The 15,062-nt window shown below is 35.3% G+C and overlaps 1 protein-coding gene across 9 annotated transcripts in view; it reads left to right on the top strand.

The window, feature by feature from the left end:
* The window catches only part of FAM189A1 (family with sequence similarity 189 member A1), a 216,849-nt gene that overhangs the window by 57,967 nt on the left and 143,820 nt on the right, over positions 1 to 15,062 (top strand). For all 9 annotated transcript variants that reach the window (XR_002441859.1, XR_002441857.1, XR_002441854.1 and 6 more), the window contains exons 3-4: positions 4,523 to 4,633; positions 9,515 to 9,646. Coding sequence is in view for 1 of the 9 variants with exons in the window: in XM_021407593.1 (XP_021263268.1) it covers positions 4,523 to 4,633; positions 9,515 to 9,646 (243 nt within the window). In the remaining 8 variants the exon portion in view is untranslated. The remainder of the gene's footprint in view (positions 1 to 4,522; positions 4,634 to 9,514; positions 9,647 to 15,062) is intronic.

Below are 15,062 nucleotides of genomic sequence, written 5' to 3'. Positions count from 1 at the left end.
GTGTTAGCATTTATTTATAAATGGAAATTTGTTTACAAGTTTTATTTTAAAGATAGGACTACAACTAACTTCCTTTATAGTGCAAAATTAACACGACCCATTAACATTAGGGCTTAAATATTTTTTTTTCTTTCAACATGGAAAGTATTACGGTCTTAACGCATCATAAGCTGTCCCTTGAAAAAGCAAAGTGGAGAACTCACGTTCTTCATTCTGTGCAGATAAGTGCATTGTGATATTTAATTAAGTGTACATGTTGGGTCTGCAATGTTTAAAACTCATCCTTGATACACTGGGCATATTTGTATTTTAAATAGTTTTCAGAAATGTATAATTAAATTAAAGCCAGTTTCCAGAATAATTAAATGGGATGATTTCATGGCAAATTTTAAATTTCATTCTTTAGTTAATGTGTGTCTTACAGTCCCCCTTGGTATTTTGCAAAATATTTTTTGTCAGGTTGATATTGCAAAGATAATTAAGGCTTATCAGAGTACTTATGTTAATTAAACCTTATTTCTTCTCTTCAGGTTCATCCTATCTAGTAACAGTAGCTGTTTACCAAGGAGATAGTCTCAAAAGTGAATTTACAGCAAAATGCATGTATTTATTATAGTTTAAGTGATATGTTCTCCAGATTCACATAGAAGTTTGGCAGATGGAAGGGAAGGGAAGAGAAACAAAATGAAAGGGAGCGAGGAAGAGCAGACTGACTTGACCCTTCTTAGCCAGGCTGCTGAAGATGACCTCTTTGTATGGACTTCAGTTTTTGAAGAGAGGTGTAGATTAGGGGGATTCAAATAGAACTAAAATGTATTATCTTCCCACTCACAAATTGTATTCTTTATTATTAATCTATTTATGTTCTGCTGACAGAGGCAGCTTCTTAAATGGGTTTTAGTTTGCTCTAATATTGGTTTTATTGTTGATGTGTTAGAAGTCTGTAAGTCTTGTGTCTTTTTCTTTTGAAATGTTACAAAAATCAAATGCCTTCTGTGTGATGCTGTTAGATATTTCTCACATTTTTTAAATGAACTGAATGCTTTGAACACTTTCTATGCTGCAGTGAAGCATAAAATGGCATATCACTATGTTCAATATCTATTTTTTCACTTATTTGAAAGACAAATGTTAAGACAATTTTTTGGTAAATTGAGATTAATTTATACACTGATTTGATATTAGTTAAATGAGAGCATCCTCGTTATCTTCATGTTATACTTAAGCAGTATGTTCATTAAGAACTACTTGCTAAAAAAAAAAGCCTATATTTATTGCAGATACATTGCATGATCCATTTTGGGTTCCTTGGTTAGGAACCTTATGTTCAAGAATGAATATTTAGAAATAAAACGATCCTTCCAGAAATAAATGGGTTATGAAGGAAAGCATAATCTGGAAGAGTTATCTTACAAATTCTCTCTCAATTTTTCTTTACTTGCAAAGTTGCTGCATTAGTAATACAGAAACAAATATGACAAACATGAACATTGTTATAGTAATTCCCTTATCAGTGAAGTCCCAAATGAAATAGTAGCATGTTAGGAAAGCATGATTAGGTCTATTTTGCCTCATGTCAGACACTTCCTCCCGGCATGGCTTCATCTGCAAACTTACTGAGGGTGCACTCAATCCTGTCATCCAGATCATCAATAAAGATATTTAATAGGATGGGCCCCCATACCAAGCTCTGGGAAATACCACTTGTGACCAGGCACCAGCTGCATTTAACTCCATTCACAACCACTCTCTGGGCCTGGCCCTCCAGCCAGTTCTTTACCCAGCAGAGTGTACCTGTCCAAGCCACAGAGGGCAAATTTCTCCAGGAGAATACTGTGGGGAACAGTGTCAAAGGCTTTGCTAAAGTGTAGGTACACAATGTCAACAGCCTTTCTTTCCCTGCTCTGTGATCTCACTCAAGGTGATCTGGTCCATAATCTTCCCTGCCACCAACATCAGGCTGACAGGCCTGTAGTTCTCCATATGCACCTTACAACCCTTCTTGTAGATAGGAGTCACATTGACAAGCCTCCAGTCCTCTAGGACCTTTCTGGTTGACCAGGAATGCTGATAGATGGTGGAAAGCGGCTGGGCTATCACCTCCACCACCTCCCTCCCTCCCTCAGGTGGATCCCATCTGGCCCCATGGACTTGTGACATTCTAGGTGGAGTAGAAGGTCTCTAACTCTCCACCTGAATTGTGAGCGGTTATTCTGCTCTCCATCCCAGTCTTCCAGGTCTGAGAGTAGAGTAGCCCGAGGATAATTGTCCTGACTATTAAAAACAGAAGGCATTGAGAACTGCAGCCTTTTCCTTATTCTCAGTGGTCACGTTCCCTGCCACATCCTGTAAAAGATGGAGATTCTTTTTAGCCCTCCTCTTACTGTTAGTATATTTGTAAAACAATTTTTTGTTCCCTTTTACTACATTGGCCAGGTTGAGATCTAGCCTTTCTAATTTTCACCCTGCATATCCTAGCAACATCTTTGTACTCTTGCCTAGTTACCCACCCTTTCTTCCACAGGAGCTAGATTCTCTTTTTCTCCTGGAGTCTCAGCAAAAGTTCCCTGTTCTTCTACACTGGTCTTCTCTCCCACCAGTTCTTCTCTGTTTGTGAATGGCAGATATTGGGGGACACCTGCGCTGGTACGCTTTCTTGCCAGCTGCATCAGGAAGTTATCTTCCACACACTTCAGGAACCTTCTAGATTGCTACTTCTGTGCTGTATTATTTTTAGCATGTATCAAGGAAGTTGTCTGTGAAAACAAAGGCTTCCAATTGTTCTACTTCTGCCAGCTGCTCATAGAACGCCTTGTCTATCTCCTCATCCTGGTTAGGTGGTCTGCAACAGACCCCCACCAGGATATCAGCCCTGTTGGCCTTCCACCTGCTCCTCACCCATAGACCTTAACCACCCTCAGCCTTATCATTGCCAGCCCCGAGCTGGACAGCATCAAAACACTCTCTAGCATAGAGAGCCAAGCGACTGCCTCTCCTTCCTTGGTTACCACTTCTGAAGAGCTTATAGCCATCCATTGCAGCATTCCAGTCATGGGAGCAATCCCACCATGTTTCAGTAATGACAGCTAAGTCATAGTTTGCTTGCTGCACAGTGCCGCACAATGGCTTCCAACTCCTCCTGTTTGTTGCTGCATGTATTGGTGTAGATGCACTTTTCAGCTGAGCCATTTCATTACTCCTAGCCTTATGTATTGTAGCTGGAAAGGTAAAGAACATAATACTTACCTCATACCATGTCTTTCTCACTTGTGAGGCTATTCAAGTCGGTATAAAGTTACAGTGTGTTCACCTTTTGTTACTTTGGTGGTTGATGAAATGCAAGAGCTCCATCTGAAGTCTACTTCTGAGAGCAAAGGTGACTGATGGTTTCTTCTTCTTTTTTTTAATTGAAACAAGTTTTGATGTCCACTGCATTTCTCTGAAGATGTGAATTCTCAGAAACTTGTGAGTTGCTCATAAGAGGAATACTATGTAGCTAGTAATGTGGCTTTTTTTCAGGACAATTTGTAGTATGAGGCTAGCATTTGAAATACTGGCAATTTAAAAAATAAATAATAATTAATAAAAACAGGGAATTGATTTTTCTCAAAAGGTCCATAGAACTGTTCAAAGCACATTGCAGTAAAAGGACTAGAAGCTCACTGTTTATTTGAATAAATAAGCTGATTAGTTAGAAAACAAAAACAATGACCCTAGATATTAATGGAATACTTCTAGGAGATACAGCATAGTATATATTTATTTCAAAAGCACACTGAGTATGTATTTGTTCTTGTTCTCTTCCTGCTTGTACCTTTCAGTTTTCCTACATATTGAATTCTCCACATACTGAAATTTGTCTGCTCATACTGGCCCAGCATTTTTTATGTTTATAGCAATAAAATGATAGTTAAGCTGCTGCAATCAAGTAAATTATTGTTTTCACGTATTTTGAAAAGAGGGTGAAGGAGTCATTAACACAGTGAGTAGCTGCTATGGAGTATGTTGTTTAAATTGTAGCTGTTTAAAAATCAAGCAGATTATTTATCAGGAATCTTATTCATATTCTTTTTCCAACTTACACAAACTTATTATGTATGCTATTCATCAGTACATTTCCTCTTTAAGATGCTTATGTCCTCATCAAAAAGGAGTCTGAACTGTTTTAAGACTGCTTTTGATTATAAAAACACTTTTTGTAAATGATGTTAATTAATAAAACCATAACTTTTCAGAATATTTGACCAATATGGGAGAGAAATGACTAATTTTGAAATGCCCGGACAAAAGCAAGTGGTAGTCAAGTCTAGTTTCACTTTTGCTGTTTATTGTGTGGGACTCAGTTTGTTTTAAGATTAACAAATATTCTACATTCTGCTTAAAAATATATAAAGTCCATTTGACATCCATCTAGTTGTATGGTAGGATGGAAGTTCTTGAACATCTAAATGATTATTTTCTCCTGTTTGCTTCCTGCAGTGAATAATCAATAATGTGCTTGTTTTTCTTTTTTGTTTTCCAGATAACCTTTTTCATGCTGCTCTCTGCAGTGTGTGTAATGCTGAATTTAGCTGGTTCCATTCTTTCTTGTCAGAATGCTCAGCTAGTAAAGTCCCTGGAAGGATGTCAGTTGGTGAGTAATGAAAAACAAGTCTTTTCTGAAAAGGACAATATATATCATTTTTCATTTGTTTGCATTTTATACAGACATTGCTTTAATTCTCAAACCGTATGTATTTCGTAAAGCCATCCTTAGCCTCTACCACATGACAACTCATATCAGGGAAAAAATTGAGAATTTAAGAGCTAACATATTTACAATATTTTTGCACCTTGAAAGACTTACTTCTGTTTTAGGCAGAATAGATGAAATACAGACCCCTTCAAAGCAGTGCAGCGGTTGCCATTAAATGTTAGATGTGTCACAGTGTCATCCAGAGTCTCTTTCTGTAGCCAATATATTGCAAAGACGTGCTGATGGTGATGTTTTAGTATGTGTACAGTAACATTTTTTGATCAACGTAAAGTTGTAACTTTATCATTCCCAAAGAAAATGTATGTTAAATAAAATAGAGAATAATAATAAAAAGTTGCCATAATATGATATACTTTGAATTGTTAAGAGGTGCAGTATGCCTAAACTCTTTGTTTCTGTCTCATGAAAAAACACACATAGCCTGCCTGAAATCTCTAATTTAAAGTAAACATTAAAACAATGATCATTTTTCCTATAACTTTGGAAGACAAATGACATTAGATTGTAAGAATGACAAATGAGCTAGAGAATGTTTATGGACATGCATCAGTGCTCTTTTTAGTGTAATCTGACAGTAAACCAATTAAATTATCTAAACTACATGAGTATGCGTAATATTGATTAAATATTAGGGTTATACTTGTATTGGCATTATCCTTTGGACACACACCAAAATGTTGAATGATAAAGAGAAAAGTAATTTTCGTCTCTAATGTCAACAGGTGACTCCACAAAATACTTCTACACCTCTTCTATTCAGGCATTGTTTTCCTCTTTTAACTGTTTTTTGTCCATCAAGACCTTTCAGACATCTATTTGAATGCAAGTGTATTTAATAAAACAATGTTAAAATAATAAAAGTTCAACAAATATTTTTGAAAGACACATGAAAAATGCAGAACAGGAAAACATTTGGGTGCAACCTGTTATGTGCTTTCACCTTGTTTAGTCAGCTTTTAAGCCTTTATTCTGTATTCCTATCACCCATCCTGTTGTCTTTGTTCAAAGAGGTGTGTCTGCAACTCCATAAATGAGCTACACTTTCTACCATGTTTGTGATTTCCAACTATGATTAGGGTAAAGGCTTTACAAAACCAAATGGATGGAGCCAGGTAGCTGAATGTGTGGAAAACCAGCAGTAACCCAAAGAGAGGCAGGGAGGATTTTCCCTATATATATATCTTTTTTTATTTGGGAAAATTGATAGAAGTTCCTATTTCTCATTGTTATGGGAATTTGGAATTGTACTGCAGAGCTAGAAAGGTCAATTCATGGAAGGTGGAGCTGTTACAAGATGTATACTATAGTCTGGAATGGTATTTTTTGAAGCTGAGTATCGTAGGTATCTTTTGTTGGGGGCTCTTTGAAGTGAGTCTTACTGTTTTCTTTTGACATCTGTGCTTTGATACTAAAACTATTTTCAATTTGCTTTTGGGGATTGCATTTGTATTAGAACTTTCCATGAGGGCATAATGAAATGGCTTTGTATTTCCCTGGAAGAATAAGTAGCTTCTCAAAAGAAATGCATTTTAACCTGCAGGGTCAAACAGTTTTGTTTATGGCAGTTCATTGCAAGGAGTATCTTGAATTTGTTTCTAGACAAAATGTTCTGCTGGTTGATACGTGGCATTCCATGTTCTCAAGGAATGCCATCTTGTCACATCTCTCATATAGGATAGCATCAAAGTCCTAAGGGAAAAAAAAAAAAAGAACAGAAGAGAAATGTTGGAAAATAAATGGAATTAATTACCCCTTTCTTGCTCAGTAGGCCATTCTTTGATTTGACCAAAAAAAGCTCCTAGAATTTCTCTACTCTTTAATGTATGTATGACTTCAGATCAGAAATGGTCTTAACTACTTGGTGCTTTTGACATTTATTACACTATAGTATTAACTAAAATATTGTGTGTGTGTATTATAAATAACATAGTAATGGCTTAAGGTATCCATCTGAACTTGTGTATGGAATCAGCTGTTACAGTGCTGAAAGCACAAACACAATGACATATTCAGCCTTCTTTACGGTTCCCCATTAAAAAAAATGAGTTAGTGTGCCAGTTCACAGACATATTTGAAGGAAAAGGTGCATAGTAGGGCAAATTGTTAAAAGTCCTTCAAAAATTTGTGTTTGTTATTGATATGGAATTTTATTTTTCATTCTGATTGCAGATCTTAATGTTTTCTGAGTATGCTGTATTTTTTAGGGCTTCCTGATATTTGGCAAGAAATTTCACATAAACAATTCTGTGTTTAAGAATTGAATTACAGAGAGAGTTACAGAATCACAGAATTCCAGGAGTTGGAAGGGACCTCAAGAGATCAAGAAGTCAGAAGTTATGGAATGTATTTCAGAATGTATCAAGAATCTTTCATAGGTATTGGATAATAACCAAGGAACTATCCCTGTTTTCAGCCTTTTTTTATGTGACACCAGATCATTACATGAAATAAAAGTAGACCTGGCATCTGTATTTTCTATTAGAAATATCAAGTATGTCTCACCTTGAGTCAGTGACTATTTTTCCTTGAACAGTGACGCCATGGATCACAGCAATAAGCATTCTTGCAGTAGGTAGCTTTGTCTGAAGTTCAAAACTTCAGACGAAGGCATAAAAACTTTTGAGCAGCTGAAGACTGAATTGATCTGCTTTATGCCTGGTACTGACATAGCATGTGTGCTGTAGCATTCTGACCACGCTCTTTGATGCAACTCTAAATTGAAAGCACAGTTTTCAAACTTCCTCTGTGCATTTATCTATCTAAAAGTTCACACCATTTCTAGTGTTCTTACTGGGGTTCAAGAGCAAGACCTCCCCAGTGGCATTTCACATTTTGTATTTTCTGTTGACTTGAGAAGCTGAGGTTGTCCGATTATAAACCATAGCTGGGTTTTACTTGGATCTTCTGCTTTTTAAACAGAGTATTAAAAACTGGCAAGCGTAAAAACTGAAAAAAAACCTCTGAAATTTTTATAGCAGCTTCATGAATTGTATGCTAGTTAGAAATAAACAGCACAACTTCTGTGAAGGTGCATGAACTACACTTTGTTTTACAATGTCTATGACTGAGGGTATGATCAGTCTGTGTGAGCTGGTGGAGAGAAGTATTTCAGGTGCTGCCATGTAGTATGTGGGAAATGGCCTAATTTCAATGTTCAGATTTAAAAAAAAATCTTTTTTAGCAATTACACCAGTTAGAGGGCAGCCTAGAGTCTCAGGAATTGAAACCCATTGAGACAGCATTATTCTCAGCATGGCTTCATTACTGTGTATGGAAAGCATTAAGTTATCTGCATCTCATCTGGTAAATTATGTTGGCATGATAATAAAAAATATATATACTCTTAATCATTACATACTTAAATATATTAACAATTTTAATATTCTTCAAGGTCTTATACAGTAAGGAAAACTTCTGTTGAAGTGATTCTACATATAAGGCTGTATGAGTTACTTCTGCAGGGAAGGCTTATATCGTAATTTCTTTGTTCAGGAAATTGGCAACACCATAGAGAGTCATTTGAGATAAAAATAGTAAATACACATTTTCATTAGGAATTTTTTGCTGGATTAGTGTCTGGAAAGTTTGAAATACATTTCCCTTGTAGAGGAGTAAGTAGCAAGGTGGTTCAGATTTCTTAGCAGCCAACTGTTTTGCTTACATCTTTACTTAGAGGAATACAGCAGTGATTCAGGATGACTGAATAGTACCTTGAATCTATTATTCTTCACATGGAGAGCTGTGGAAATTTCCTGTGGGTATCATTCTTAACACTGATTGTTGGACTATAGAAACCTGGGATCTGGTATCTTTAAACTGATAGATCAAGCAACTCCCGTGTGATATGAGTTCCTTTTCTCAGTACTAACTATTCAGTCCTAACAATTCAGATTGAATTGTAACAAGGGACCTTGAGAGGTAGGGCGTATCCATTTATCATTCCTTTAAATAACCTGCAAAAATGGGAATGATGAAATCATAGAATTACCAAATTGAGAAAATAAGTGCAATAAAAATTCATGTTAACAGACTAGTTAAAAACCTTTCTGGAGTAAAATTTTGGCCTAAAACTCACTGTTGGAAGGAGGCAGGAAAATAGTTGATTCTGTTCTTCGTCCTTCTCAGATATGGAATTCAGAATCAGTATAACAATTTTCTTCATTGAGCAAGATGAAAATCTAATCTCACAGAAATCTAATGAAAGTCTAATGCTTGATGAATGCTTACTGTATTCAGAAAAAAACAAACTTAGGAAAACAGTGAGCAAATCTTTTCCAAAGTGAAAGTATGGAATTACATGTTAACGCTTATTTTCTCCACTTTTTCTTAATGCTGTATTCTTTCTTCTTGAGTATATCTCATGGTTTCTATTGTAGTTATTTTTGTATGTATGTGTAAGTATACCTGACACTTGTGACCATGACTTACTTTTTTTTTTCTTTTTTTTAATCTTTCCCCATTGCATATGATTTCATGCATATTCATTTGCGTTATTATGGTTTCATCTGCCTCTGCAAAGCAAACATTTTCAGAAGTCACTGTTATTTAACGTTGTGTACTTTTGTATTTCACCTGTTTTTATAGCTTCTGTTAGCCAATGAATGACATTCTGCTTTATGGGAATTATCATAAACAATGGAATAAAGGTTTGCATTTTACATTTGGTAGTCATTGCTGTCACAATAAGTGTAAATATAATTGTTGGAAAGTGTTCTTCTATTTACTTGCATTTTCTCTAACTTTTTTTTTCCTCCTCAGATTAAATTTGACAGTGATGGTGTCTGTGTTTGCTGTGAAATGCAGCATCAAACGTCAGGTTGCAGTAACCTTGGAGAAATGCTGAAACTGAACCCTCTGCAGGAATGTAATGTTGTCAGGTTGACCCTAAAGGTGCGTTATGAGAAGGATTAGCAGTCTATTTCAATTTTAGATAGTGAATATGTAGCAAGACAAAAATGTGTGATGAAAGAAAAAGTAGCTGGTCATGTTCTCAATGTTTGTATACTTACACTTGAAAACAAACAAGAAAAAAGAAAACCCCCCCAAAAACCTTAATCCAGCAGAATTTAGTACATAAATGTTTTGTGTTTCAGGTTTTATGTTACCCACTCAGTATCTTGATTTGCATACATAACTGTTTTCTTAGATCTTAATAAACTGGAGGCTATGCTTGGTTTTGGCTAATGCTGGAAGATACAAAGACAGACACTTTTCTGGTTGTTGCTCAAGCAAACTAGAATGGAAGGTGCTGTTTGGTGTCGTTCAGTGATGTGATAGACTGCAAGGAAATACTAAGTATTAGTAAAATGTATTTCAAGTTATATTAGCTTTGGCAGAGAATGGCAAGTGTTTTTGGGACTGTACATGCTTATAAACTGCTGTCCAGTGTTATTAGAAGTTTAGTTTTAATAGTGTTTTGTGTTGAAATGACCCAGGTAAAGAATAGAGAGCAAAAAATAGTAATATTGTATTCAGTTTTATACCAGTGTAATTGCACACATTTATTCTTTGCCACCAAACTAGCAAGACATAGTGCTACATTGGTTTGGAAAACAGTAGGTAACCCATGAAATAATTGATCAAGAGAAAAGAACTCTAGCCTAAAATACAGATGTTGATTTATTTTAAGTTTAATTTAATGATCAACAGAATTAAGCCTGCATCTGTGGCTCTCAATTTTGAAGCATAAATTTTAATGAAGTTAGTAGAATACCATGGAATGAAATAGTGTAACTCGATGTAATAAGGAGTTTACAGATTAGGCTGTAAACTGAGGCCTGGAAATTCAAAGTTATGTTGATATTTGAAGCTATATTTTAAAGTTCAAGACAGGCGTAAGTCCTGCAGAAGGTACTGAAGTAAGCAGCTAAATATTCTTCAGCTATATTAAGAAAAATAGACAAGAAAAAGGACTTCTAAGTAGTAAGGATTAGATAGAAATTAAAAACTTGGTATGGCACCAAAGCTAAAAATGTGTACGTCATGTTTTAATGAGGATGATAAGGGGAAAAACTGGGAACAAAATCCTGTTGGGTAGCAGGAATCTTGTAAGTGACACAGAAGCAAATGCTTAACGTTGTTGGTCAGATGCAGTATTAACTGCCATTTGGAATGCTAAATTCAGGACTCTGTTCAATTGTGTGGTACCTTCTCTTTAATATTAAGGAAAGGCAGTCTTCAGTGTTTAACAGATGCAAAGATGTGAACTTGTACAGAAAAAACTGACTAGTTGATCTTATAAAAATTGAGAGAATATATGATTACTTGCTGTATGTATGTCTGTAAACTTCAACAACAGAGAGAAAATAACTGCATCTCAGAGGACATTGTCAGCAGTGTGTATAACCTTCATTTACTGGAAATCAGGGCAAGGTTTCTGACAAATCCAGCAGTAAGAACAGTGCACAAAATATAATTTCTTGTAAAAACATAACTTAGTCACTTATAAAGAGAAATTGATGACATATCTACTTGCACCAGCAGAGGACTGAATTAAAATCTGGAGTTCCTATAAGCTTAATGCAGCATGAATATCAGATTTTTTCAGTTGATGATAATAATGTTTCTTAAATCTTTCATTTTTAATTCTGTATTTGTTTGCTTTGAGCATTCCGTATTCCTGGCAAATTTAAGGACAGTAGACAACTAATCATACAATAAAAGGAAAAAGAAAAAAGATTACAGCATGTTCCTTGGATAGCTGACTGAGAAAAAGCTTACTCTTTCTTTAATTTCAGTTAACAACTACTATATGATTTGGGGAGAACACATTTTTTACTAAAAGATCATTTGTGCTCATTGTTTAGGGTGCCATGGGGAGAGAAAATATAGAATACCAAAGTTAAGGTTATAAATCTTTATGAATGATGTTATGTAAGTTCCATTCTCCTTTTCTTCATTGAGACTGAGGGAAAATCTCATCTTTCCACTAAGTAACCTGTGCTTTTTGATGGTGGTAACTACAGGAGCTCCATTGTGAACGGAACAGTGGCACACATATCACCTGTCTGATCTTTTTCCCAGTAAGACTTTCTTGACTATCTGTCTGTCATCTGATCTGTCGATGCAAGCTGACTTTTATTCAAGTAAAACCAGAAAAAATGCAAGAGCTTAAATCTCCTGTACACATACACGTGTGCAGACGTATAAACAAGCATGCACAGACATAATTGTAAATCTGGTGTCATCTCTAGGTTACAGTGCTAAATGTACCTCAGGCACAATCCTAAATGTATTTCAAGATGAGGTAGATATGAATGAGGTACCTTTTTTTGTTGACAGTGTTACAATTAAACAGGCATAAAATGCTGACATATTATTCTGCAACAAATGTCTGTTTGTAGGCAAATTTTGTGGAACAGAGTTTTTCTTTTAATTTAATTACAGTGTTATTCTATTGAATATAATTTTACCAAATAGCAATCACATAATTTCAAATTTCAGGCTAGAACAGGCTGAAACTAGGATCCAGCTTTTTAGTACAGGGGCTGAATTTTCCTCCCAGTCTTCATCTGTGGAAAGTATTTCTTCTTTCTGAACTCAAAGTATCAGTAGTATTACTGAAAACATGCATGCAGTGAAGCTTATCTTCTTGAGCTTTTGCTTTGAGTGGATGAATATAGGCATAGAAGATGGAATTATTTTCTGTTGTATTATTAATATATGCTATTTGCGTGTAAGAGCATAATGTTACATGGCTTTGGTTTAGAAACTGTTTAGTGGGATTTTTAAATTACTTTAACAGCTTATATAGTCCAGAATACTTGCAATGATGCATGCTAAATTATGAATATATAGAAATATTTGCTTCCTCTTTTACTTAAGTGCACTTTTAGACTGGTTTTGTGGCTGTACAGGCTAAGTAAAAGCTATTTCCAACTTTATTTTCAGCACAAATAATTGTTTCAGAGCTGATGAAATTGAAGTACAGCATTAAATAATAAAAGTGTTTTTCAGGGTACTGATTCCATTCATTAGCATCTTTATTAGGGGTTTCTGTAACTTAGGTTTCTTGCAGTTTTCCCTGTGAATCTTTCCTTTTGTCTACTTTGAATCAGAATTTATTTCTACTGTGTTTTCTGATGACCAAGCCTAACCATATGTTTAATTTTTTTTTCCATTTAGAACAACATGGTTTCACCTGCATAACAGAGAAGGATGACTCCTAAAATGTTCTTTAGTTAGGAAAACAGACTTCTCTTCTTTGATGCTCCCCTGATTGCCCGTACAAGCAAATACAAAGCAAAATTACTTTCCTAATAGGCTTTATAATACATTTGAAATTGGATAAAGCTCAGTGGAGAAAAATAACTACTAAGATAAGATTTTTAAATGCTGGAGTTATTTGAAGTTCTTTAACAGGTAACTGAAAATATTCTGTATACTCAGAATGTATTTATCGTACTGGACACCATCAAAAATAGAACAGTTCAGGTGTGGGCTTTTGTGCTAAATAGCTGAGCTGCAAGTATTCAGAAGTTCTGAAAAACAGTTGTGTAGAAGACACAACCTGCTCATTCTTTTCCTCCTTCTTGTATCTTCCTGTTCCTAGTTTATAAAAATGGGTGAATATTGTTATGAACTTCTCTCATAGCTGAGAAGCTGCCTTTTTTCAATGGCTGAAATCTGTTTATTGTGTGCCTAATTAATTTACGGAACATCTGTATTTCAAGAGTATCTTACTAATATATTAGCAGTATTACATTTTGCATAGGTACCTCAGTTGATGAAGGATTTGCAAGCACGCATCCAAGCAGTGAAAACTTTTTAGAGTTTACTTTTCTCGAGTAACAGCACCGTTTCTTTAAAACATAGTAAATGTCTTAGGCTTGTGTAAAATAGTACATTAAATTGTACCTTCATACCATACATGTGTTTTATGAAGCCTTGGCCATTTCTCCACAGACGGTTCAATGTGCATATGAAGTTTGTATTGTTCTGAATTGATTCTGAATTGTCTTCCTAGTCTTAGAGCAGCTATTTTTCCTGCTCTTTTTCAGACATAACCAGGTAGAACAACTGAAGTTATGATCTGAGTTAAAGGGGACGTTTTCATCGAATTTCTAAGTAAGAGAGGTACAGAGAGATTCATTTAATGGGTGAAAAAGCATTACTGCTCACCATCAATTTTCAGGTTAAGATGGTATTAAAAATGAAGCGCCATAATTGAAGTCAATCAAGGAGAAAAGAAATCATCTTCACAGAAAGCAAAGCTGGCTTTAGCCCTTGATCAGTGTAGGTGTTAAAATCTGCGTTCAGGGCTACTGGTTACAGAGTGTCCTTTTTACACATCAGCAAGCTTATTTTACTCCTTATATTGGTTATTGACCAAGCTTTCAAAAGTTCAAAGAACTTAAGAGCCTCCAGAAATACCAACCTTTTATTTCCCCAGGAAAACAATCTTTTCAACCAGTAAAATGGGAGTGTTTTGTCAAGTTCAATAGGAACTTGCCATTTCAACAGTGTTGTACAGGTTAGAACTCTTAAGAAGTACTGTCTTTGTGCTATGTAACTTATTTTTTGGTTATGTGGGCATAAGTAACTCAGTTTTAAATCTTGTAAATAAACGTGGAGAGAGAGAATTGGGGACAAAAATCTTTGATCTGTATTTTGTTACGTTCTACAGCAAAATATGTTTAAATGCAAGTTTTCAATTCATTGTAAGCAGCTCAGGTGGATAACTTTCCATAATAGTTGAGAAAAAAACAAGTACTTTGTGATAATAGTGCTTCATCTGTGTGATATGTTAGCATTTTTTTTGTTACATTCCCTGGTTTGATAACAATGCATGTAATTGAAAGTACAGTTCATCACTACGATGTTAAGAGGCAAGGGTGTGATTGAATATTTAGCAGACTACATTTGAGTTGTTTTGAAGCTATCCAGAGGTTCTTCTTTTATGTATTTTGATTTACCTGGTTTTTATTCAGTGTTTTGTGGGTATGTAAAGGAATTATGGAGCTCCTGCAATAGTTTCTTAGAAGGAGACAGATTATGCAAGGTGATAAGTTGTTATCCAAATAACAATTGTGCTGAAGTGTATGATTTTATTGTGCTTACACTGAAGTCCTAGGGTGTTATTGACATAACTTGACTTCATGGCAAGCCCTTACAAAGCAATGGTTTGTGCCGGGTAATTGGAATACCAGAATTTCAGGGAAACTTTCTCTTTTATGACCTGGTCTAATATGCATTTGTTGAATAGTATATATTGTTAAGGTGGAACACTCCCATTCAATAGGTTAATGCGTCTTACTGCTTTTGAGTATTGAGTTTGCTCTTGCTGTTGTGTTTGGAGTTATTTTAT

Source organism: Numida meleagris, chromosome 9 (assembly GCF_002078875.1).
Source record: "Numida meleagris isolate 19003 breed g44 Domestic line chromosome 9, NumMel1.0, whole genome shotgun sequence".
Taxonomy (NCBI): domain Eukaryota; kingdom Metazoa; phylum Chordata; class Aves; order Galliformes; family Numididae; genus Numida; species Numida meleagris.
This window is presented reverse-complemented; position numbering and strand designations above follow the sequence as displayed.